Source organism: Danio aesculapii, chromosome 2 (genome assembly GCF_903798145.1).
Source record: "Danio aesculapii chromosome 2, fDanAes4.1, whole genome shotgun sequence".
Lineage (NCBI taxonomy): Eukaryota > Metazoa > Chordata > Actinopteri > Cypriniformes > Danionidae > Danio > Danio aesculapii.
This window is the reverse complement of record NC_079436.1, coordinates 53,730,342-53,754,418: the sequence shown is the minus strand read 5'-3', so window position 1 is coordinate 53,754,418 and position 24,077 is coordinate 53,730,342. Positions and strand designations below refer to the sequence as shown.

At 36.8% G+C, this 24,077-nt stretch overlaps 1 protein-coding gene across 1 annotated transcript in view; it reads right to left on the bottom strand.

Annotated features, from left to right (window-relative positions):
* Nucleotides 1–637: 637 nt before the first annotated feature.
* ranbp3b (RAN binding protein 3b) overlaps nucleotides 638–24,077 on the bottom strand; it is a 52,406-nt gene continuing 28,966 nt past the window's right edge. The window contains 9 exon segments of the mRNA XM_056445691.1: nucleotides 638–1,926; nucleotides 4,809–5,010; nucleotides 7,218–7,360; nucleotides 12,080–12,200; nucleotides 15,365–15,489; nucleotides 18,304–18,400; nucleotides 18,871–18,946; nucleotides 21,890–21,981; nucleotides 22,103–22,222. Of these exon segments, the coding sequence (XP_056301666.1) occupies nucleotides 1,883–1,926; nucleotides 4,809–5,010; nucleotides 7,218–7,360; nucleotides 12,080–12,200; nucleotides 15,365–15,489; nucleotides 18,304–18,400; nucleotides 18,871–18,946; nucleotides 21,890–21,981; nucleotides 22,103–22,222 (1,020 nt within the window). The 3' untranslated portion in view covers nucleotides 638–1,882.

Sequence of the window (24,077 nt, the reverse complement as noted above, 5' to 3'; positions counted from 1 at the left end):
ATCTAATCTAATTTTTAGTTATGATACTCCCAAAATCATTCTGCATAAATCCGCAGGGTTTTTTTTACAAAAATCAGCGCAGAAATAACAAAAAAAAAAGTGTTCAGATTCCGTCTGGCCCTAGCTATAGGTCAATTGGATGAACTAAATTGACTGTAGTGCGTGTGTGAATGAGTGAGTGTGGGTGTTTCTCAGTACTGGGTTGCAGCTGGAAGGGCATCCGCTATGTAAAACATATGCTGGAATAGTTGGCGGTTCATTCGGCTGTGGCAACCCCTGATGAATGAATAAAGGGATGTCAAACTCAATTTCTGCAGGGCCGCAGAATTTCTGCAGTTTAGTTCCAACCCTGCTCCAACACACTCACCACCTGTAGGTTTCAAACAAGCCTGAAGGACTCGATTAGTTTGATCAGCTGCGTTTAATTAGGGTTGGAACTAAACTGTGCAGGGCTGCGGCCCTCCAGGAATGGAGTTTGACATCCCTAGACTAAACCGAAGGAAAATGAATGAACAAAACAATTAAGTTGCCCCCAAAAGACTAAAGAATCGTGTTGTTTCGACTCATTTTAAAGAAGTAGTCTGAACAAACAGCAAACGTGGTCATCTTAGTGAGAAACTGAAGTAGAGGCCCAGGATTTGACATAAGACAAAAATTTATTTCAAATGTTTCATCTTTTTTTTTTTCCTCTTTTTTTTGAGCTTTGATATTACTATTTATTCTGTAAAGGAGTTTGGAGACATGGTGTGCTAGTAAGTGATAATATACGCATAGAAATGTACAGAACATTCAAGGGTACAAGTCTTGTTTTTTTTTTTTTTTGTCCTTTTGTTTTTTTACTGTCTAAATGCACTCAAAACTGCCAACACACATTATTCTGACAGGATGTCTCCAATCACATGTAAATGGATAAAAAGTTAATATAGTAGTAAACCAAAATCTGTTTCTTTTTTTTAAAAAAAGGCCAACACAATACAAACCCTCGGAAGATGGAAAATAAAAACAAACGCTGCTGCTTTTTCTCTCTTTAAAATGTAAAGGTTAGCTGAAAAATAACCCAACAGAACTGACATTTGGGTGATTACTTGTGTCTTTCTCTTTCCCAGGGATGGCGAGATCTAGAAACAGCACGAGTCTGTGTGCCGGTTAAGTCCTTTATTTGTTAACACCAATGAGAAATCTAACTACCATCTTATAGCAGACTAGTAAGAGTGTCAGCTTGTCCCTAGAAAGTGAACACATCCAGGAGATGCTCATCAAACTGGCAGAAATCGGGGAGAAACCACAGCGTACACACAGAGAGAGAGAGAGAGCGAGAGAGAGAGAGAGAGAGAGAGAGAGAGGAGAAGGTCATGTGACTGCAGCTCTAGCCAGCTGATTGGCCGATGAGCAAGATGACTCCGCAAGGTCACGATGAAGCCAGCCAATAGAAAGAGAGATAGAGACGGAGAGAACGAGTAAAAAAAAAAACGGTCCCACTGTAGAAACTGCAGTCTTGTTGAGCCGTGGAGAGAGAAACACCCTCACACTCATCAATATGATGAGCGACCAAGTCCAAAGCCATACATGGAAAAGTCTCTAGTATTTTTTTTTCCTTTTTTTTGTTGTCTTTTTAATTTGTTTGTTTATTTGCAGTCCAAGAGGAAAAAAAAACAACAACTAAAAACCAACGTAATGATAAAAAAACAAAAACGAAACAACTCCAGATTTACAATAATAAATGTCGGAGGGGAAAATGAACTACAGAGGGGGTTTTTGGGGGGGAGGGGTGAGAGAGATAACTCCGTGTCCGTCCGAGGGTCCGTCCTGAATCTAGGACTGTCCCGCAGAGACGTCTGCGCTAAAACCCTGCCGGGGAGGGGGGCGAACGGAAGTTTGGGTGCTATGTGCTCTCAGACGCCGGGGGCTCGCTGGTCTCACAGTTACCTGAAACAAAACAATCATTATTATTAGCTTATAATAAAACGCATTACTGGAATCACGCTGGTGGCATTTTCAATGGACCCTTTGCACAAGACTATCAAAAATGCAAAATCTAAAAAAAGTTGCTTGATTTTCATTAAAGAGCCCCTATTATGGGTTTTTGAAGACGACCGTCCGTGCAGTGAGTAACACAGCGCTAAGTGAAGTGAAATATCCAGCTATGGTTTAAAGGGCACCTATGGTGAAAGGTATGGTGTATAGACCGTCATATTGGGCTGATATAAGCACACCCAGTGCTTTTTTTTAATTTAACAACATGAAAACGGTGGACCAATTGGAGCGGTTTTCAGATCGACCGCAACTTGACGTAGGAGTGCGGTCCCCCCGCCCACCAATACTGATTGACAGGCATCACTGATTGACGCGCATCACCATATCCTCAGTTTGTCGTTTCACGTCCACCATTTTCAGCGTGTGAGTCAAAGCGATGCCACCAAAGAAACACCCTTGCTCTATTTTTGGAAGTAATGCTCATTGGGCTCAACACAAGAGCCTTCATAGTCTTCCTTTGAATGAGCAACAGAGATTTTACATTTCGCGGCCATTTGCGCTGAACACGCAGTGAATGCAACATATCGAGATCCAGGCCATTAAAAACAGCTGATCCACCGAGTCTTTCAGCACTCTCTCTGAAAACACTCGACTGATCTCGGCTGGCGGATCAACATTCACCACATGATCGCTCTCATCGGCGCCATTGTTTGTAACTTTAGGTGGGTTGGGTGCAAAAATGTATACTTTTCATTGCGTATTCCTGAAACTTCAGCTGTTTGCATTTCCCGCGGTCACAGAAGCTCCCTGTCATCTCAACTAGGTGCGGCTAAAGTGTGAGTGCGTTGCCTCGCGTGCGCATCCCTCCATTGCAAATGACGAATTTGCCTTAGGTTATTAGTCTTGGTGTACAAGCTCGCAACTTTAAACTAGCACACAGTTGGCATAACATTGTTTTGTTGCCACAGTTTTGATCCGTGCAGAAACACAGTGTTGAGAAGACTTTACGATTAATTAACCATGGCAAATTAAAGCGTGGTTAGTAATGTAATCAGTTATTCGTTGCATCTCTACATGGATGACGCATGCATTCGTTACATAGTGGCTGTAAAACTACAAAGACACAAAAAATATAAGACTCAAATGATTTTGTAACTACAAGTATGAAATATTTTAACACATTAGGAATATGGATTCCTCAACAGTCGTCTCTGCTTGGTCTGTGTCCGAGTCCTACATGTACGACTAAATGCTCGTCCTCTCACTCATGTTGCTTCTCTCTGTCTGCCTGTCTATGGCCATACACAAAAGCGGGTGAGCTCATGGCCCCGCCCCCTTGTTAAGTTGGGCGGGAAGTCAAAACTAATTTACATGTGAAGCAACACACCCCTAAAACAACGAGCTGTGTACACGCCCCCAAAATGACACTTTTTAACACATTATAATCAAAAAATCTGAATCTGAATTGAACTGAACCTAAACTGGCACACTCAGAACCATAATATTAATATTAAATCATAAAAAAGGGGTAAAATAGGTAAAATCTTTAAATCTGAAAGTGCACCGTGTTTAAAATGATTGATTCATCTATAAAAGAGTCAACTCATGGTGTTTCAAATGAATCGCCGCGATAACGAGTCTTTAGCCGTTTTAGCGTGACGTTAATACGGAACTCAAGCCCCGCCCATTTGTTGCACACGCAGACCCGGGAAAATTGAAACCCCCGGCTTCGCCCACAAACATTGTAGAAAGAAAAGGAGGAAGACAAACACTGTAGGAGATCCTGGAGTCATGTCGCAAAGACGCTGTGCTCTGTGTGAGGGGAAGTTTATTTTCCCTACCCAAAGATGAGGCTGTGAAGAGTCAGTGGTTGAAGATTATTTTTGCAAAAACACCTCAGCATTATAGCTCCAGCCTTGTGCTGTGTTCCTGTCATTTTTCTGATGAATGCTTCAGCAACCTACACGCTTACAATGAAGGATTCATCAGCCGTCTGTTAAAGGAGGATCAGAAAAGACTATTGATGTGTGGGACTCTGTCAGAGCTCGACAGGAACTTTACAGTACACAGGTCAAGGATCAGTTCCTTCCTCCATTTTATAAGTGTAACTAATTTAAGTGTGATTAAAATGGCTGCCTCCTTGTTTTCTCTAGCTTGCAAATTATGTATTTAATTGTGTTTTGTTACTTGTAACCGCTTGCACTGTATCTGGTTAACTCTTTATATTCACATATCGCGTCTAAAACAGTGTTGAAAACGTGACGCATGCCGCTTTGTTTACAGATTTAAATGCGTCTGTGAGCTTGCGATCCCTTACTGTTTGTCCTTGCTACGTGCAGCGGTCAAGTTTCAAAATAGATGAGCTTATGCTACTGTGTGGATTAATACTGAATGTGTATCATGGTTAAGAATAGAGCAATATGCTGCTGTTTAACAGCATTGCTTTAATGCACTCCGTTGTTGGGTTCACACATACACTCTGCACTCTGACTACTTCAATACTGTTGATGAGCCGTGGTGGGCATTTCTCTGTCTCACGCTGAAAGCAGTTGACCAATTGCAATAAATTTGGTCATCGGACCAATCAGTGCAGATTAGCATCGCGCTAAGAGGGGTTTGGGAACAAATGAATCGCTGAACAAATCATATGTGAGTCGTTGCGATAAGTAGGTAAAAATAAACGCAATTTATAAGACAATGAAAGTGTTTTTTGATTAGCCTGTTGTTGGAGACCCCAAAATCAAAATATGACCTTTTTTAATGCATAACAGGGGCTCTTTAAATTGAGTAATGGTGTAATCCTGGTGAGTCTGAATAGAGTTAAAGGCCTGTACCGCTGGCGGTGGAGTTGCCCGTGCCGCCACTGCTGCTGCTGTTAGCGGGTTGGTCGTCGTCGCTGTCGTCTTCGTTGGACTGCGGGATCTCGGGTTCAGCCGGAGCTGGCGTGCTCTCGGGCTCCTGCTCCACACGACTCTTCAGGGCCAGAATCCGGTGATGCAGCGCTGCAGCCAGCTGACCGGCATCCTTAGAGCTCGCCTGAGGACACACAGCAGAACATACATTACAATAAAACCACCTGAGGACCATGCACAACACGCAATACAACAAAACCACCTGATTCTCATTTTAGCCACAATCGTGCAGCCCTAAATAATATATGTAGGATTTTCAAATATTCTAACATTTAATTAAGACATTCAAAATTGTTTTGATAAAAAAAGAACTATAAACAATTGAACTAAATAATATAAAAAGCCTTTAAATATTACTGAGGATTCAAATGAACATTATTTGGTAAGTAAATACATTACATTCAATATCTAAATGGAAATTGGATCAAATAAATCTATAAAACCAAATTAATCAAACAAATGCAAACAAAACTAATTAATGATACAATTTTAGTACAAAAGAAGAGATGCCAAGACAGGAGGATTTTAACCAGAACACTCAATAAGCAAGCCAAAGTTATGTAAAATATATCAATTGGCAGCAACCCGATATGGACAAAAATTGGCAATATGCCTTTCTGATAAAGGCAAGTGTTGATAAGTCTGATTAGTGTTGAGGTATCAGGGTTTCTGCAGATCATAATGTCAAATTTAAGACTTTTTAAGACCATTAAATTTAAGACCTTTATCACAATATCAAAAACACGCATACACATAAAGAGGAAATGCATAATTACTAAATTAGTGGTAAAATAAATGTGTTCAAATTGAACAGTACTAAAGACAGGTTAGATGCACCACTGAGCTACAGAAAAAACAAACATCTTAAGGCTGATTTATACTTTTGCCTGGCGCCGCATCGCGCACCTCACGAAACGGACGAGGCTTTTATACTCGACGTGTTCATCATTGAGATATTCTTTTAAATGACAGGGGGCGGTCAAAACAAACAGACAGTAAAGTCAGACGGATAAACAGAGAAGTAGAAAGTTTCCGGAACTAGGTCATATCATTAAGATCATTTAAGCAATGTAATTATTAATATCATCAAACATTATTTATTGATTTTTTTTTTAGAATTATTTATAATGATTATAAAGAATTTTGTAACCACGATTTTTTTAAATCAAACTTTTATGCATCACTTGCTTTTGTTCATATCTCGGACAGTTCTACCTATTAAAGTTAAATATTAATGGCAACAGAACATGGGTTGCTCTACAATAAAATATACATCATTATTTATTATGGCAAGAATAAAAGCAAAAAAAATACTGTAAGTACACTCACTTAAATACTGACGTTTTTTTTGCCCACTCAACAACTCACACATTACTCTCTGGCTAGTTTCTGTCCTCTACTTATAAGCTAAAAAGGCAATAATGGTCCAACATTCCTGATCATTATCACCAATAAAGCCTAAAAATTGGGCATCAGTATATTGTAAACTGACAGGTTCATATCTTCCTTTCCAGTTATCAAAGAAATAATTTGTTCCTTCATTTTAGTTTTCTAACTATTAAATTGTTTTTAAATTAAAATTGTAATATAAACATCAGTGTTGAACCTATGAATGGTGGAAAAATATATATTCTATAACATTAAAACCACCTGGGTCTCCACTTTTCCATCGCCTCTCTTTTTGGTTTTAACAAACTTTTCCCTCAGGTTTTTCCAAACATTTACAAAAACTTTCCTCGTTTTCCACTGCTTTTGCAAATTCTAGCAAAGAATTATTGGTCATCTGGTTCTCCCTATGATCACGCATGGACGGATCATAAAGATGTCTGTACAGTCATACCCGTACAAGTGTTTTAATTTCAACTCAAATCAAACGCAGCACTAACTTCACCCGAGTCTCAAAAAACTTTGTGAGCTCCGCCAGATGAAATCATGTCGCGTTCACCCAAAGAGAACCTCTGCAAGCACAGCGATGATGTCACATTCGCCGTGCCTGAGTTCAATAACAGAAAGCTGATTGGCTATCGCGTGTTCGTCATATTTGTAGTTGTAATAATGCAAATTACAATTGGACTAGTGAAATAAAGAACTACAATACTACGAAAACCAAACAACAAAAAAGAATTTAAATGAGCATTAGATGTAGCGTTACATGGACACCGAAAAAATAAGACCTGTGCAAAAATATTTAAGCCGGCGGACCCCCAGGGTAAATATAACACACACACACCAGAAAACCTGATACCAAAGTGTTACCCTTTGCAATAATCAACTGATAAAACAATCCAAAAGCATTGCTCATTCAGCCTAAAATGTGTGTGTCCATCATACCGATATGAGGAAGACCTTGACGCCCTGATCCTCTGTGTCCATGGCTGTGATGCGAACGCTTTTCTCACTGGCTTTATCCACCTGCATCTGAGGCCACAGCTTTGTGTTGAGAATGAGCCGCAGACTGCCCTGTGTGCGCATCACTGCAGAAACGCACGCACACGCACGCACACACACACACACACACACACACACACACACACACACACACACACACACACACACACACACACACACACACACACACGAGGAAGAGGGTTAAGTAGGGCTGGACAATTAATCAAAAGAAATCATAAACATGATTGAGCAAAGCAGCGATTGTGGTGCACATCTTGTCAGGGAAGCTCGGTTCTGTGATCAGTAGTAAATCTCCTCCGAAGAAAGCCAGAGGGTGCTATTGAGCAGAAATTCCAAACACCAATCAAGAAACAATTCAGAAAATCCCAATAGTGGTGCATTATAAACAGATTTAACTGCTTTGATTGATTCAATGGGACTAATCACATGACGACAGAACCATCTCACAGGTGTTACATGCCTGGGGGTGTTGCTCTGTTGTTCCCTCCTCCCCTTCCCATTTTTATTTGCTGTCTGCTGTTCTTCTAAAATCTAGGTGTTCCAATTGGCTCGCAGAGTTTTCACGAGTGGACCGTCTATCAAAAGAGGATAGGGGGTCCTTTAAGCCAGGGATTCTCAACCGGTGGGCCGCGGACCACTAGTGGGCCTCAGCGATCCTGCAGGTAGGCCGCGAGATTAAATTGAACTTAATTATTGCACTTTAATTATTTGATTTCATTATTAAATATGTTTTATATAAAAATGTTTGCTGTAATGGCATTTCCCGTTTTCTGTTATTGATTACTTTGGACTTTGTGCAAAAAGAGCCTCACTGTAAAATACAGACTTAACCGTGGCTGCTCAGCTGCTATACATTCTCAGCTATATAACATAAAGCAAACCGTGATTCAAATATAAAGGCAATGATGATTAGAGTTATGACCAGTGCCTCACGTCTGTGACTCGTATCAGAGTCGCACATCTCAGTTGATTCACAAATTATACATGCTCTCTGTGTGAACTCTTTAAAATATCAGCGTAGTTGTCCAAATTAGAATGCGAGTGACTTATAAGGGATGCGCACCCCATACAGGAGGATCTAGCGAGACTCTGTGGTGTTTTAGTGAATAGCTGTTCACTACTGTCAGCGAACTCCAATAATATCCTTAAAACCCAACCGCCTTCAGATCGATGTGTTTCAACAGACTTAAGAGTGTTTTTACTGTATTTTATTTTTATTTTTTTAAATGTATATGATCAACAGATGAAAAGTAGTCAGTCCAATTCAAAGCAGCAGATTTTTTGTAAACCTCTTCGTTCACCTCTCGACTCCTCTATTGGGTTGGAGTCATTCGTTCCTCATGGGCCAATCATAAGCTTTTAGAGCCGGAAAAAGAATTGATCCGTTCATCTCTCGAGTCCTCTATCGGGTTTGAGTCATCCGTTCCTCTTTTGGGCTAGTTGTAGATGTGTTTGGAAGCAATTCGTCACATTTTTAAAATATTTTGGCGAATTGAACCAAATGAACGAAATGACTCGAAAAAAGATTCGTTCATCTTGATGAACGAGACTCAAAGATCCGAGTCAGTAAAATGATCCGAACCTCCATTTTGATTAAACTCTATATTAAGCTATTATCCCAACATTGCATATCTTGCGATGTGACTATGTGACTATTTTCTGTCCTTGGCCAAAAACTTGCTCTCACATTGTTAGTGCTGTGTAAGCATTATTAAAATCAATTTTACATGAATATAAAAACAAATTTAAACAAAATAGATTGTTGCGTGTTCTACAATATACTGTATTAAATTTGAAAGTCATTGTTTTTCTTATTATTTATCATGTAAGTCAAATTTATGCATATATAAAGATCTCCTGTTGTCCTGTCAGGTTCATTTATTAAAGAAAAGGCCTAATTACTCTGCAGTTGTAACAAATACCTGAAGAATTCAGGAGCTTTTAATCTGTGTGTATTAAAAAAAAAAAAAAAAAAAAATTATATATTATATATTACATATACATATATACATATATATATACATATATACATATATATATATATATATATATATATATATATATATATATATATATATATATATATATATATATATATCATTATATATTCTATATTTAATTATCTCTATATATGTTTCGGGGTTTTTATAAAATGCTGTCAAAAATAAGATAACAATAGTGTAAGCAACAGAAATGTTTTGCTAATAAATAAAGGTTTAAAATAAGCATTTTCTCTAGACAATCAGTTTAAGAAAAAGTGTCAGACGTGGGCCTTCAAAAACATCTTCAGAGAAAGAGGTGGGCCCCGAAGAGAAAAAGGTTGAAAACCCCTGCTTTAAGCGCTCCAGTGACGGCTCGGATCAGACTGGGGGAGATCATAATCTCTTGTCACTGCTCTGTTTTTCTGTGTGACATTTGTGTAGCTGTCCTGTTCTCTAGTTCGCTTTAGTTGAGTTGCACATCTATTCAGAACATCCATGCTAAAATCTGCTTAAATCTACTAAAAGGGAAGTAAAAAAGTACTTATTTTGCACTTATTGCATTCAATTGTAAATATACTTTGGGTGATTAAATATTCTTTTTTCTTTATCTTTATTGCAAGTAAAGCGAACAACTTTTGTGCCATGTCCGTCATGTTGATCCATAGCAGCTAACGTCTCAGGAGAATTTTTTAAATACTGGGTTGTCATAATTACGTTTAGCCCTTTTCATCCTCAGAAGCCACACGGGGCGTATCAGAAGGATTGATTTCAAACACTTGACTGAAGTGAGTTTGGAGTAAAAACGTTACCTGTTTCCTAGATAAACTTTGTTTTCAATAAGAAAAGATGCACCAAACTATGATGGAAACACTTCTACCGAACAAATTCCAGTATGCACATTAAAAAAAGTCATGTGATTTTGTTTAAAGAGATTATCTGGTGATAAAAATGTACATGAATGGACAAACCAGCAGGCTGAGCACATTGTAAAACATTCGAAATGTTGTTTTGGTCATTCTAAATCGGTGTAACCATTTCAGTATTAAGGCCCGTGCACACCGGGACGCTTTTTGCTAGCATTTTCTGCTGATGTTTAACGCCTCGTGACTAAATAAAGGGTGCCAATCGTGATCACCAACGTGCAAAATGCCAGGCGTAAAAGAGCCATCTTTTAAGAAACGTCTCATGCTCGTTTTTTTTTTGTTTTTGTTTTGACATGCAGTGTCATAACCTTCTCTACCAATCAGATTGGCACTTTTGTTCACGTGCACGGATCTGCTGAAGATACAGTAAACAGCAGTTGGAGGCGCTCAAGATGTCCAGAGGCGATATGAACATGGAGCTGCTTATTGCACTGGTGAACAATAATCATTTCTTCATCGCTAGAGCTGGAGCTGCTACTTGAACCATCTATGCGTGTTCGAATCGCCAGTAACTTTAACAACAAGCGTGTCAAACTTCGTCTTCTTCTGTTTTACAAGCAAGTGTCAGAAGCTTAAAGTTGTGTAGCGCCATCTAACGTCAAGGAGTGATTTTGCATACTCAGTGAAAATCGCTTGGGTTTAAATCCAGAAAAACGTCTTGGAAAACGCTGGCGATAAACGCAAATGGAAATCGTCCCGGTGTGTACGAGCCTTTAGAGTTATTATATTATTAATGACCTCCAGAGCAGTCAAGAGCGTCTGTGCTCTGTGTTTCACTGCGTGTCGGCATTTATCTTCTGAGGCGCAAGTCATTTATTAAATAAGGAAAAGATTCACGCAGCTTCTCCTACCGTAGTAATTGGTTTTACTTTTGATATTTGGCGCCAGTTGATCAGGAAGAGATTTCGTTCTCTTTGACTCAGTGGATGGAAACGTTGCTTTATTCACACGTCTTATATGCGATAATCTAGTTTTACGCATAAATTTAATTCGCATCTTTGAATGGAAACATATGCTACAGACAGACTGCCTTGATTTCTTTTTCATCCAAGTGGCCCTTCGCAAAGTAGGGTTGTCAACCTAGGCTGGCCTCATGGTTCTGTTACAATTATCATGTTATCTATTCGGTTCAATTTGATTATCTCGGTGAGTGCTTTACTCAATTTTATATTTCACTTCCCAAGACAAGAACATAATTTTGTCATTTAATACAAGCACTGTACCTTTAATTTGTAAATGCTGCTCCATCTGAAAGAACATGCTGGAGGTTTACTAGAACTGCCTTTATTGACTAAATGTGCATGAAATTGGCTTCGATTAATGTGATGAACACAGTCAGACTGGTAGGAAACTGAAGCTGAACTATGAAGTGAAACTGAAGCTTGGCTTTTATATTAGAAATGAATCTAAATTGACTTTCAATGTGTGGCACGGTGGGTAGCCCTGTTGCCTCACAGCAAGAAAGTCACTGGTTCGAGCCTCGGCTGGGTCAGGTGGCATTTCTGTGTGGAGTTTGCATGTTCTCCCCGTGGGTTTACTCCGGATGCTCCGGTTTCACATGCACTATAGGGGAATTAGGCCAACTAAATTGGCCGTAGTGTATGAGTGTGTGTGTGTGAATGTGAGTGTATGGGTGTTTCCCAGTACTGGATTGCAGCTAGAAGGGCATCCGCTGTGTAAAACATTTGCTGGAATAGTTAGCGGTTCATTCCACTGTGACGACCATTGTTAAATAAGAGACTAGCTGAAGGAGAATGAATGAATAGGTCAGGTCCCTCTTGTAAAGGAGATTTGAAATCTCAATAAGACTTTCTGGTAAATAATGCTAATAAATAAATAAATATATGAAGATGAAGACACCACTGACTCTAACTCTTACCTAATCTGGACTGTAACGTGCCATCATCTGTGGACGCCATGTCATTGAGTCTGAGCAAACCACGACCTCGCTCCACCCACGACTGAGCCGGCTTATCGAACACAAACAACTTGCACTGCATCTGTGGAGACAAGAGACGCCACACACATCAAGATTACAGGAGCTTTCGCTCAATACAGCGCCAGTTTTGGGCGTAGCTTAAATAACCACAGAAGAGATCTCAGACTTGTGTCTCAGTTTACATATTTACAGTAATGCACTTACGTTAGAAGTCTAATGAGCAAGAACATGCCCAAAAAAAAAAGGTTTAAAAAGCACACAATTTTTACTAGAATTTCAAAACTGTTAAGTTTAATATAAGTTAAGTTTAGTGTAATGCTTTATTACACTTAAACAATTTAGCTTTGCATCATTTTTATACATTTATAATTTTATATATCAGCATATTTTATTCTGATAGAATTTTATTTACATTTCATTCCATAATTGTGTTATAATGCTGTATTGTTATGCTTTTGATGATTTATTGTTAAAAATTTGTTATTGCATATTAAATATTTTATTGGTTTTGTTGTTAAATTGTTGTAATATAATGTTTCAATACACTTTTATAGATAATTTTTATAATAAATTTTTATTAATTACAATTATTTTTTTTTAAATCTTATATATATTAGAATATTTGGTTTTCATATATGTTAAAACTGACATGTATTTATATATTTTACTATATAACAATTTGTAATATTGTTAAGATTACAGGAGTTTTCGCTCAATACAGCACCAGTTTTGGGCATATCTTCAATTACCACAGAAGACTTGTGTCTCGGTTTACATATTTACAGTAATGCACTTGCGTTAAAAGTCTAATCTGCAAGAAAGTGTCAAAAAACGTTTAAAAAGCACACAATTTTTACTAGAATTTTAAAAATGTTAAGTTTAATATAAGTTGCAGCATTTGGGAAAATATTAATTGGCACTAAAAACTAACTGGCTGTTAATTATATTAAATTCTTTACACAAAAAAGAAAACTGAGGCAGGAAAATTCCGTATAATCTACAGCAAAAAATAAATTCACTTGTTCCTTATTTTCTTTATAAAACAGAGATGATAACTGTGTAATAAGCAACATCATTTATTAACCTGTCCCATCATTTCTTTATAAAGTAACCTCTTAAGTTTATTGCGCACTGAATCCAGCTCAGCGGATGCTTTGAGCAGTGCACGTCGGACAGTTTATCAAGCATGTACCGCTGGATCGCGTCTCTCTATAGTTGTTAAACATGATATTTACTTAATCTTGTCTCTATTTAATGACTCTTCTGTCTTTTGAATCTATCAGGTAACGGGTCAGTATACAGCTTCAATCTTTCGCTTTCACGCTTGTACTTAGTAATTTTAGCAAAAACCTCAGATACTGTTGGTTGGTTCCTGTTGGTTGTGCACCTTTTTTACCAAAGTTTGTCGGCGCCATTATAACAACACAGATCACTCTGCCTATTCATGCCAGAGTCCGGTGGAAAAAGTGATTGACAGGTGGTAATTTGTGTGTAACTTCTCTTTATTTATTTATGATTTGGTTATGGGTAAAACAAAGACCATGTGGGTCAGGTAGTTGAAACGGTAGGCTACAAATAATTAATTCGTTATGAATGAACTAATTATTCATAAATAATTAATTTACTGACGCCTACGACGACGATGCCATCGTCCATCGCGATGTTTCACATTAGACCAAATTGGTCGGCATCGCCCAACCCTACTTTCTATTAAAATGTCTGTGGTACTGCCAGTCTCTGTTCAGGAGTTGTTTACGTATGTGAATGTGTGAAGTATCACAAGCAATGTATCATCCAGTATTGGATGAACACAATATGTGTCCTACTCCTCTTTCTGTTTCAACTTTGGAGAAGAGAGGAGAACAAACTATCACTGTCTCCGAAATATTCTGCGTGTTTTCGTAATGGATCAATACGCATCGGACTCAGCGTGCAAGATTTGTTAACGTGATGAATTTTTCACATACGAAAAAAAACGCATACGAAAATTTCTGACTTCAGTGTGCAATATCCTTTACAGCCAAAAATTTGGTTAAACAAATAAATAGCACCAAGAAAACTGGATTGACCCAAGATTTTGACTGTTTTAGTGAAAAAAAATAATACATACTGTGCCTTTAAAAGCTGAACAGTTTGCACCAATCCCAAAACCCAAATGCATCTCTCACCAACACTCTCTAGGACATTCTGGCCAAAAACAAACTTGGATCCTTTGTTTGGGATACAATAGGGCTGCACAATATATCGTTTCAGCATCGATATCATGATGTGATCATCCACAATAGTCACATTGCAAGATATGCATTGCTGAGTCTGAAGTCATGTTGACCAGGAGCTGCAGAATCATATTTATATGGAATTTATATGATCTGTGAACAAAATTTTTTTTAACTTTTGACTTCTGGAGGAGTTGATGAACTCACAGATCTGGGTGCACCTCTAAAAGGATCTAGTGGACTCAGACATGGCGCCGAACGAAAATACACTGTTTCTCAGCCTTCCTAAAGCACAAAGCACAGCTACTCTCTTAAAATCCATATTAGCCATTTAGCAACAAAGCTAGAGTCACTGGGCAGACAGAAGCCCTACCCATGACACGAATCTGTGTTTATTGAGAAGTAAATTTGACGCACGAATAAAGCGAATGTGACGTGCAAAGGAAGAGAGTAAACTCAAAATGTTCACTCGTCTATTTGGTTTTTATTTATTCGCACATGCCGCATCTGGTGTAAACACAACATTAGACTCCATAGAAAACCATCAAAACCATTTCCAATATCATGCAGTCCTAGTGTACACTGCACTGTGTACACTAATTCATCAATTTCTTTCAAAATATAGGAAAGTTGCTGAATAACTAGCGGAGGAACAGAGCAAATGTTTAAAAACATAAACATAAGAGTGTATCTTAGGTGAATGAAGCATATTGTTCAGTTATATTTAAAAGTAATAATCATTGCCATCTCCATAGACATTCACATGTATTTTACAAAGCTTAAACGGTACAATTTGCTAATAGTTATGCATGTTTGAATGTCTGAAATCTGTTACTAATTGAAAACACTTATAAATTGTGCACTGCGCATCTCTATTTTAATTTCAGAAGTTAATTACGAGGCTGATCACATCAGTGTTATTGTAAGTGTGAAAGTGATAAACCTTAACAAAATGGAGGAAGAGTTGAGGTTATTTTCTGTAGTAATTTCTTTAGATTGTGTGTTTGACCTGTAAAACGTTGCTCTCCGCCTCCTCTCCTGTACGGACCTCCACCTTCTCCAGAATGCACTTCTTGGCAGTGGCTTTGGTGTACGCGGCCGCTGACTCCTCCAGAGACTCTGTCACACTGTGATCTGACAATAAACAGAGGAAAAAAACGCTTCATTCTTCAACACAATTATGAGGCCAAAATTATGGTAAAGGATGAATGTTAACTAGCATGAAAACAACACTCGCTGGTCCAAAATTCAATGAGCTAAACAATTACTTTGAATCTATGATGACTGATATCAAAACACAGTAAAAAAGCAAATGATTCCATCTGATGCAGCGACATATTTAGTAATTTAATGCATCATTACACTTGATTTAACTTTGTTTCAACACATTTATATTGCATTATAAATCTTATTATACATATTATGCATTTGTGAACTGAAAGAATTGTATTTATATTTTGTAACAAAAAAGTTGTACTGTAATGTAATGGTTGTGTGGAAAAACCCCCCCTCAAGATTGTGAAGCGCTTTGGGTGTACGGCCATACACAATAAATGCGCTATATAAATACGCATAACATTACAAAAAAGTTGTGTCTATTTGCCGTTTATTGATATGTAAATTAGTTGTTAATTTATTAAAACATTGTATTATAATGCTTAGGTTCATTTGTTAGAATTTAATGTTTCATTACTGTATGTTCACACCGAAAGCGGTGAGAGCGTCAAAGGTTGCTCTGGCCGCCCCGGTGACAACGCTGTCTGCCTTCAGCTCCGGCAGCGAGAGCGTCAAAATTAGCTAGATTGACCTCGTATTTTAAGGGGCCGGTGTAGCATAGCATATCATATTAGTTACATTCCCGCATCAAACATGCTTTCTAGCTTGAAAATGTTGCACACTTTTTGTCAAATTCACTTAACTACAGAAGATCAAGTTGCATGTGGTGCGGCTCTGCGACACTTAATTATCCAAAGAGTTCATATGTCTGAAATATCCTGAAGCAGCAATACTGTTTTGTACTGTCGCATGAGATTCCTGCTTTTTTAAAGAAAGAAAACATATAAAATTAATGCACATCAGTAACTTTTTAAATGTATGTTCCTGTAAGAAAACATTGCAAATAATTGAAAATCCGGTGACCGCAATAATCAAACCCTTGGGAACAACTGTGGTCAGAACCAATGTTCACAGTGACTATGCTCTCTGGACTCCTCTCAAGCGGTGGACTACTACATTCCGATTGCTTGCCGCCGAACCGCGTCATAGCTCATTACCATAAAGTTGACTTGATTTCAACTCTCCTCGACGCCCAAATGCGCGCCGCACTGCTCCCCATATTGCTTATGGTTGCCGGCTCCCATTGAAAATGAATGATTCCGGCTTCTTTGCCACTTTCGGTCTGAACATACAGTTACACTTTTATAAGTTGGTTTTGTATCATTTTTATACATTAATAATTTTTTTATAAATCTTATATATCAGCATATTAGATTCTAATGGAATGTCATTGACACTTCATTTAATAATCTTGTTATAATGCTGTATTGTTATGCTTTTGATGATTTAAAGTTAATAACTTGTTATAATTACATATTAAATATCTTATAATTGTTACAATTTAATGTTTCATTACACATTTACAGTTTAGTATCATTTGTGTATGTTTATAATTATTATAAATCTTAAAAATATATATTAGGATATTTTATTCTGATGGATTTTTATTTACATTTCATTCAATAATTTTGTTAAAATGCAGTATAGTTGACGATTTAATGTTAATAATTTGTCAATTACATATTAAATATTTTATAATGGTTGTTGTTAAACTGTCACAATTTGATGCTTTATTACACTTTTATAGGTAAGTTTATTTATATAGCACATTTTATACACAATGGTAATTCAAAATGTTTTACATAAACAGGAATAAACGAAACAAGAAAATAAAAATTTAATTAAAAATGATTAAAAACAGATTAAAATGTGTTAAAACAGGCTATAAAAGAATGAAAAAGAAAAGAAAGACATAATAGCACGATCTGTGGGATGTAGCACAGTGCTCATTTAGTAAAGACACAGCTAAACAGATGTGCTTTCAGTCTTGATTTGAATGTGCTTAATGTTGGAGCACATCTGATCATTTCTGAAAGCTGATTCCAGCAGTAGGGGGCGCTGTTAGTAGCTGAAAGCCGATTCACCCTGCTTTGACTGAACTCTTGGAATTTCTAATTGACTTGATCTTAATGATCTGAGTGATCTGTTTGTATTCAGTCAGCATATCTGTAATGTATTGAGGTCCTAGGCCATTTAGTGATTTATAGACCAGTAATAATACTTTAAAATCTATTCTGAATGTAACTGGGAGCCAGTGTAAAGACCTGAGGACAGGTGTGATGTGCTCTGATTTTCTGGTTCTGGTCAGAATCCTGGCAGCAGCGTTCTGGATGAGCTTTTATACATTGTTGTATTATTTTACATTTTTCGAACTCTAATTAAAATCTTGTTATATATCAGAATATTTTGTCATACAATAATCTGTTAAAATGGACATATAATATGCATTTATGTATTTGCTATATTATAAATTTGCAATATCATTGGTACTTTAATCAATTTGTTAGGGGTGTTAAAATTAATTGTTTCTTCGATGCACCGCAAAGCAAAAAGACCAGGTCAAATTTTATTGAGCAGGTCAAATTAAAGGTACAGTACTGCTTGTATTAAAGGACAAAATTGTTTTACAAATAATATATAAACATTAATATATTTATAAACTATACATTTTAATACAAGAATTCCTGTGCTGTGAAGTTGTTCGTGGAAAGCATCGTCAATGCACCGAGTTATTGAATTGAACAGAATCGATGGCATGATAATCGCAACCGAACCGTGAAGTACAAAATACATGAAAAAGTAAATCTGTCATGTTTACTAAATGCCACCTACTTTTCTCCGGTGTGGCCTCTTGTGATGACGGCTCTGATACTGGAGCGGAAACCTCTTTACTGGCCTCTGCTGACACTTCTCCTCCTTTTGGGGGGCTCTAAAAACATTCACACAAAAACGATGTTTATTCACCTCTGATGATTACAAAATAATCCATTGATTATGCATTTTAATGTTGTTTATTGTAAAAGTTAGGGTAATTAGCAAGTCATTATATAACAAAAAATATTGCTTAAGGGTGCTAATAACGTTAACATTAAAATGCTTTTTAAACTTTTAAAACTATTTTTATCCTAGCCAAAACAAAACAAATAAGACTTTCTCCAAAAGAAAAAAATATTATAGGAAATACTGTGAAAAAGTCCTTGCTCTGTTAAATATCATTTGGGAAAAATTTACAGGAGGGTGAATCATTATGACTTGAACTGTATATCTGTTGTTCTAAAGGACTTTGAATGTTTTAATGAAGTAAATCGTACATATTGTGCCTAAAATAATGATGATGCCTAATGCCTAATAAAAGCTGAACAGTTTGCACCAATCCCAAAACCCAAAAGCATCTCTCACCAGCACTCTCTCCGACATATTCTGGCCAAAAACAAACTTGGATCCTTTATCCGAGCTGTTGGTGGCATTGTTGGAGCTGTAGGAACAAACAGAAGCAGATTTACAGGACGTCACACTGAAGCCAGACTCCAAACGGAGACAGATTCACAGACGTCTACTGAACAGTTCTTTCTTTCTATTAATTTGACAAAACATAAGTGAGTACACTAAATTTGTCAAGGATATATATAACACTATAGGGTGACGCAGTGGCGCAGTAGGTAGTGCTGTCGCCTTACAGAAAGAAGGTCGCTGATTCGAGCCTCAGCTGGGTCAGTTGGCGTTTCTGTGTGGAGTTTGTATGTTCTCCCTGCGTTTGCGTGGGTTTCCTCCGGGTGCTCCGGTTTCCCCCACAGTCCAAAGACATGCAGTACAGGTGAATTGGATAGGCTAAATTGTCCCTAGTGTATGAGTGTGAATGAGTGTGTATGGATGTTTCCCAGAGATGGGTTGCAGCTGGAAAGGCATCCGCTGTGTAAAACGTGCTGGATAAGTTGCCGGTTCATTCCGCTGTAGCAACCCCAGATTAATAAAGGAACTAAGCCGAAAAGAAAATGAATGAATACACACTATAAAGTTGATATTTCCATTGTGGTCCTTCATGTAAAGTACAGATTATACTACTCCCGGTAACAGATACACTGTGACACTTGGCCTGTCATGATATCTATTTTTGTTGTACAATATATTACACCAAAATATATTGCGATAAACAATATTATTGTCATTTTAAGACCATTTTATGCCACTCATTATATGATGCCAGAATGACAATATAATATCATCACAATGCAAGTGCACTTTGCCAAAGAACACATCATATTATATTCTTAAGAATATTTCATTTAATTATAGTCAATTTAATAGTTTAATAATCGGGCATAGGAATCAGAATATGATAACACATATCCTAAATAAATAATAATAAATGTTAACACAAAAGAGCAAAGTAAAGAGTAACAGAGGCTGCGATATCTGCTACCAGATCCATTTTCAGTTGTGATTTTCATACGTATAAGTGGTGAATAATAAAAAACAATGCAAGTTCAAATTGATTGCAGCATATCATAAAACATGCAAACAATCTATTTATTTTACATTTATTTTTATACTCATGCAAGATTTATTTAGATACCGCTAACACAGCACTAATAATGCGAGAGCATGTTTTCGGCCGTGGACAGAAAAGATGACAACTAACCTTTATTCAAGTAGGGCTGCACGATTTTGGAAAAATCTGACATCACGATAGTGTTGTCACGATACTGGAATTGAGTACCAATCGATGCTGAAATTTTAAAAACATCCATTTACCGTTAACATTTGAGCACGTTCTTAAACAGCTGTGATTTGCCATTGTGTTCACATGCTCAACAGAAAGGACTGTGATTGGCCGTGAAGGCATCAGTTCACCAAACTCTTCAATGTTTACAGAGTGTAACCACAGATACAGGGACACTGGAGCGTTTTAAAGCCATGAAGATCAGTCGATTCATCAGCGGATTGCTCGTATGTCAGCTTATAAACAGACCAGCTGATCTTTGTGACTTTAAAAATGCTCCAGTGTCCCTGTATCTGTGGTTACACTCAGTAAACAGCGGTGAGTTTGGTAAACTTATGACCTTCCTGGCCAATCACAGTCATTTCTGTTGAGCTCGTGAACACAATTGTAAATCAGTGCTTTTTAATAACGTGCTGAAATGTTGAGGGTAAATGGACGTTTTTAAAAATGTCAGTATCGATTGGTATTGAGTTCCAGTAATGTAATGTAATGTGTTTATTTAATGCCATGTCAGCAACCAAGGCTTTTTTCATGGCAGGAACCTTTCAATATAGAATTAAAAATCAACAAACAAATTAATACATAAATTAAATAAGATTTTTAGTGTTAATACATGATAAAAAAATCTAAAATCTTTTCTGGTGTCACTTTGCTAAAAATTACCTTAAGAGAGTTCATTTCATAAAGTCTTCTGGAATCATTAAAAGCAGGACAGTCCAGCAAAATGTGTTTTATAGTAAGGGGAATTGTGCAGTACAAACACTGAGTAGGGTTTTCACCTTGGAGCAAAAACCATGGGTTATTCTAGTATGCCAAATACAACATCTGGTTTAAAAACCACTTGATCAAATCTATTCTTAAAATGTCTTACAATTCTGTGTGAGACTTCAGATTGGATTTCATGTAATTTGTATCAAATTCCATTATTATGACAACACCACATTGCGATATGTTGTTTTGCTGCGAAATGAATATATTTATATATATATTTTTTTTATAATTATTTTTTATTTTGGATAGGACAGTGGAGATTTACAGACAGGAAAGTGTGGGAAGCAGAGATAAGAGAAGGATCGGCAAAGGACCTCAAGCCGGGAATCGAACTCGGGTCGCCGTGAGCACCTCAGTGCTATGTGTCGACGCACCAATCACTAGGCTATTGGCGCCGACGAAATGAATATTTTTCATCAGATGATTTGAATAGCCCTATTTGAAAAGCTTTCATTAATTAGATCAACTGCTGTGATCAAGTCTTTTCTATGCTGTGCATAGAAACATAATAAATTACAAGCACATATTAAAAAAAGGAGTTTTCAATACTAACAGTATTGAAATATAGAAATTAAACAATCAAACGTAAAATAACATGGTTATCAATAAATAAATAATTGTATACAAAAATATTTAATATCTTTATCCTTCAATCTTTAATAAATAATCAAATCCTGCAATGGGACTATTGCAGATACACAGATTGCGATATCGATGCTCAAACGATTTATTGTTCAGCCCTATATTCAAGTATACAGATACTTGCTCAACTAATTTCCGTGACTTTTCTAAAACTTTTTCAGTTTTTCCAACACTTTATCCAGGCCTGGAAAATGCTATATCAAAATTCCACAACTTCTCCATATTACTGACTATATGGTCCCTGTACATTAATAAAAATAAGTACAAATACAATCATACTGTTACCTGGAACTGCCCATGTACTGCAAGAAATAATTGGTGCTGCCAGGATCTTGTGTGGAGTCTTTTGAGTCGCTGTTCGTGCTGTTTTCTTCCAACTGTGGAGGAAAAACACGGTAACACAATCTGAGAAATAAACACAAACGCACGCCGAGGGAACCTATGTGGAGCCAATTTGCTGCTTTGGATAAAGAATGAGAGGAATGAGTCAGAGCTGACCTTCGCTCGCTCTTTGATATTCTGGCCAAACACAAACGATGAGTCCACCGCACCATCCTTCTTCTGACTGCTGTCTTCTTTCTGTGCACCTCCGTTCTCCTCTCCTTCATTCTCCCGCTTCTGTGAACACACACACAGAAACAATTCATGCGCAGTCTATGTGTTTTTACCAACATGTAAGATGTCAAGGCGGCACAGTGGCTCAGTGGTTAGCACTGTCGCCTCACAGCAAGAAGATTACTGGTTCGAGTGAGCCATTAAGCATTTGTGTGTGGAGTTTGCATGTTCTCCTCTGTGTTGGCGTGAGTTTCCTACAGGTGTTCCTGTTTCCCCCAGAGTCCAAACACATGCGCTATAGGTGACTTGAGTAAACAAATAAAATTGCCATAGTGTATAAAATAAATACAAAATGACCATATTACAACTCATTCATTAATTTTCTTTTCGGCTTAGTCCCATTATTAATCCAGGGTCGCCACAGCGGAATGAACCGCCAACTTATCCAGCATCTGTTTTACGCAGCAGACCCCATTTCAGCCGCAACCCATCACTGGGAAAGCATTCATGCACACACATACACTACAGACAATTTAGCCTACCCAATTCACTTGTACTACATGTCTTAGGGACTGTGGGGGAAACCGGAGCAAACCCACGCGAACACAGGGAGAATAAGCAAACTCCACACAGAAATGCCAACTGACCCAGCCGAGGCTTGAACCAGCGACCTTCTTGCTGTGAGACGACAGCACTACCTACTGCGCCACCGCATCACCTATATTACAACTTTGCAATATAAATATATAACATTATTTTGAGAATACATGATCTGAAAAACTACATTTAAAAAAATAAATACAAAAAAAACTTGAGAGACGACTTAAATTCTCAGTTTATCTCTAGATTTACGATTTATAATTCTGCTTTTCAATAAAAATAATTTTTTTTTGTTATATTCTGTGAATTACGGACACTTATTCTCAATTTAAAATGAAATTGTTGACAATAGAAATAAAAATCTGTATCCAACACATTCTTAATTAATGGTTTTAATAATCTGTCTTTGCAATGATAGCAGTACGTAATATTTTTTCTACTTATTTTACAAGAAGCTTAGTGCAATTTAAAGACTTAAACTTGGTGGTCAGTTAGTCCATTTTTGTAAAATAAAATAAAATAAAATAAAATAAAATAAAATAAAATAAAATAAAATAAAATAAAATAAAATAAAATAAAATAAAATAAAATAAAATAAAATAAAATAAAATAAAAAATAAAATAAAATAAAATAAAAATAAAAATAAAATGACCATATTACAACTATGCAATATAAATATATAAAATTATTTTAAGAATACACAATGTGAAAAACTAAATAAAAAAACAACAAAAAACTTAAACACTATTTGAAAATTCTCAGTTTATCTCTGGATTTACCATTTATAGTTTTGCTTTTAAGTAAAATGTAACTTTGGTCTTATTCTGTGAACTACTAATTGCATTTCTTCTCAATTTAAAAAATAATAAAATCAAAATGTTGTCAATAGAAATAAAATAACAAAAAAGTGCTGCTTCAAAAATGTTTATTTTCATTTTAAAACAAAAACCCTGATGTTTTAACCTATTTAAAATATTTTAACTTTAAAAAATTAATAAATCTGTAGAATAAAACCTGATGTTCAACTTACAAAAATTGTGTTATTTTGTCTGTCATTTCTTTCGAGCACGTGAACACAATGGCAAATCAGCACAGTTTAAGAACGCACTCAACAGCGCTCAAAAGTTAGCGGGAAATGGTCGTGTTTAAAATTTCAGTACAGATTGGTATCGAATTCCAGTATTATGACAACACCACATTGCGATATTTTGTTTTGCTGTGATATACACTGCGAAATTAATATATTTTCATCAGATGATTTGAATAGCCCTATTTGAAATGCTTTCATTAATTAGATCGACTGCGGTGATCAAATCT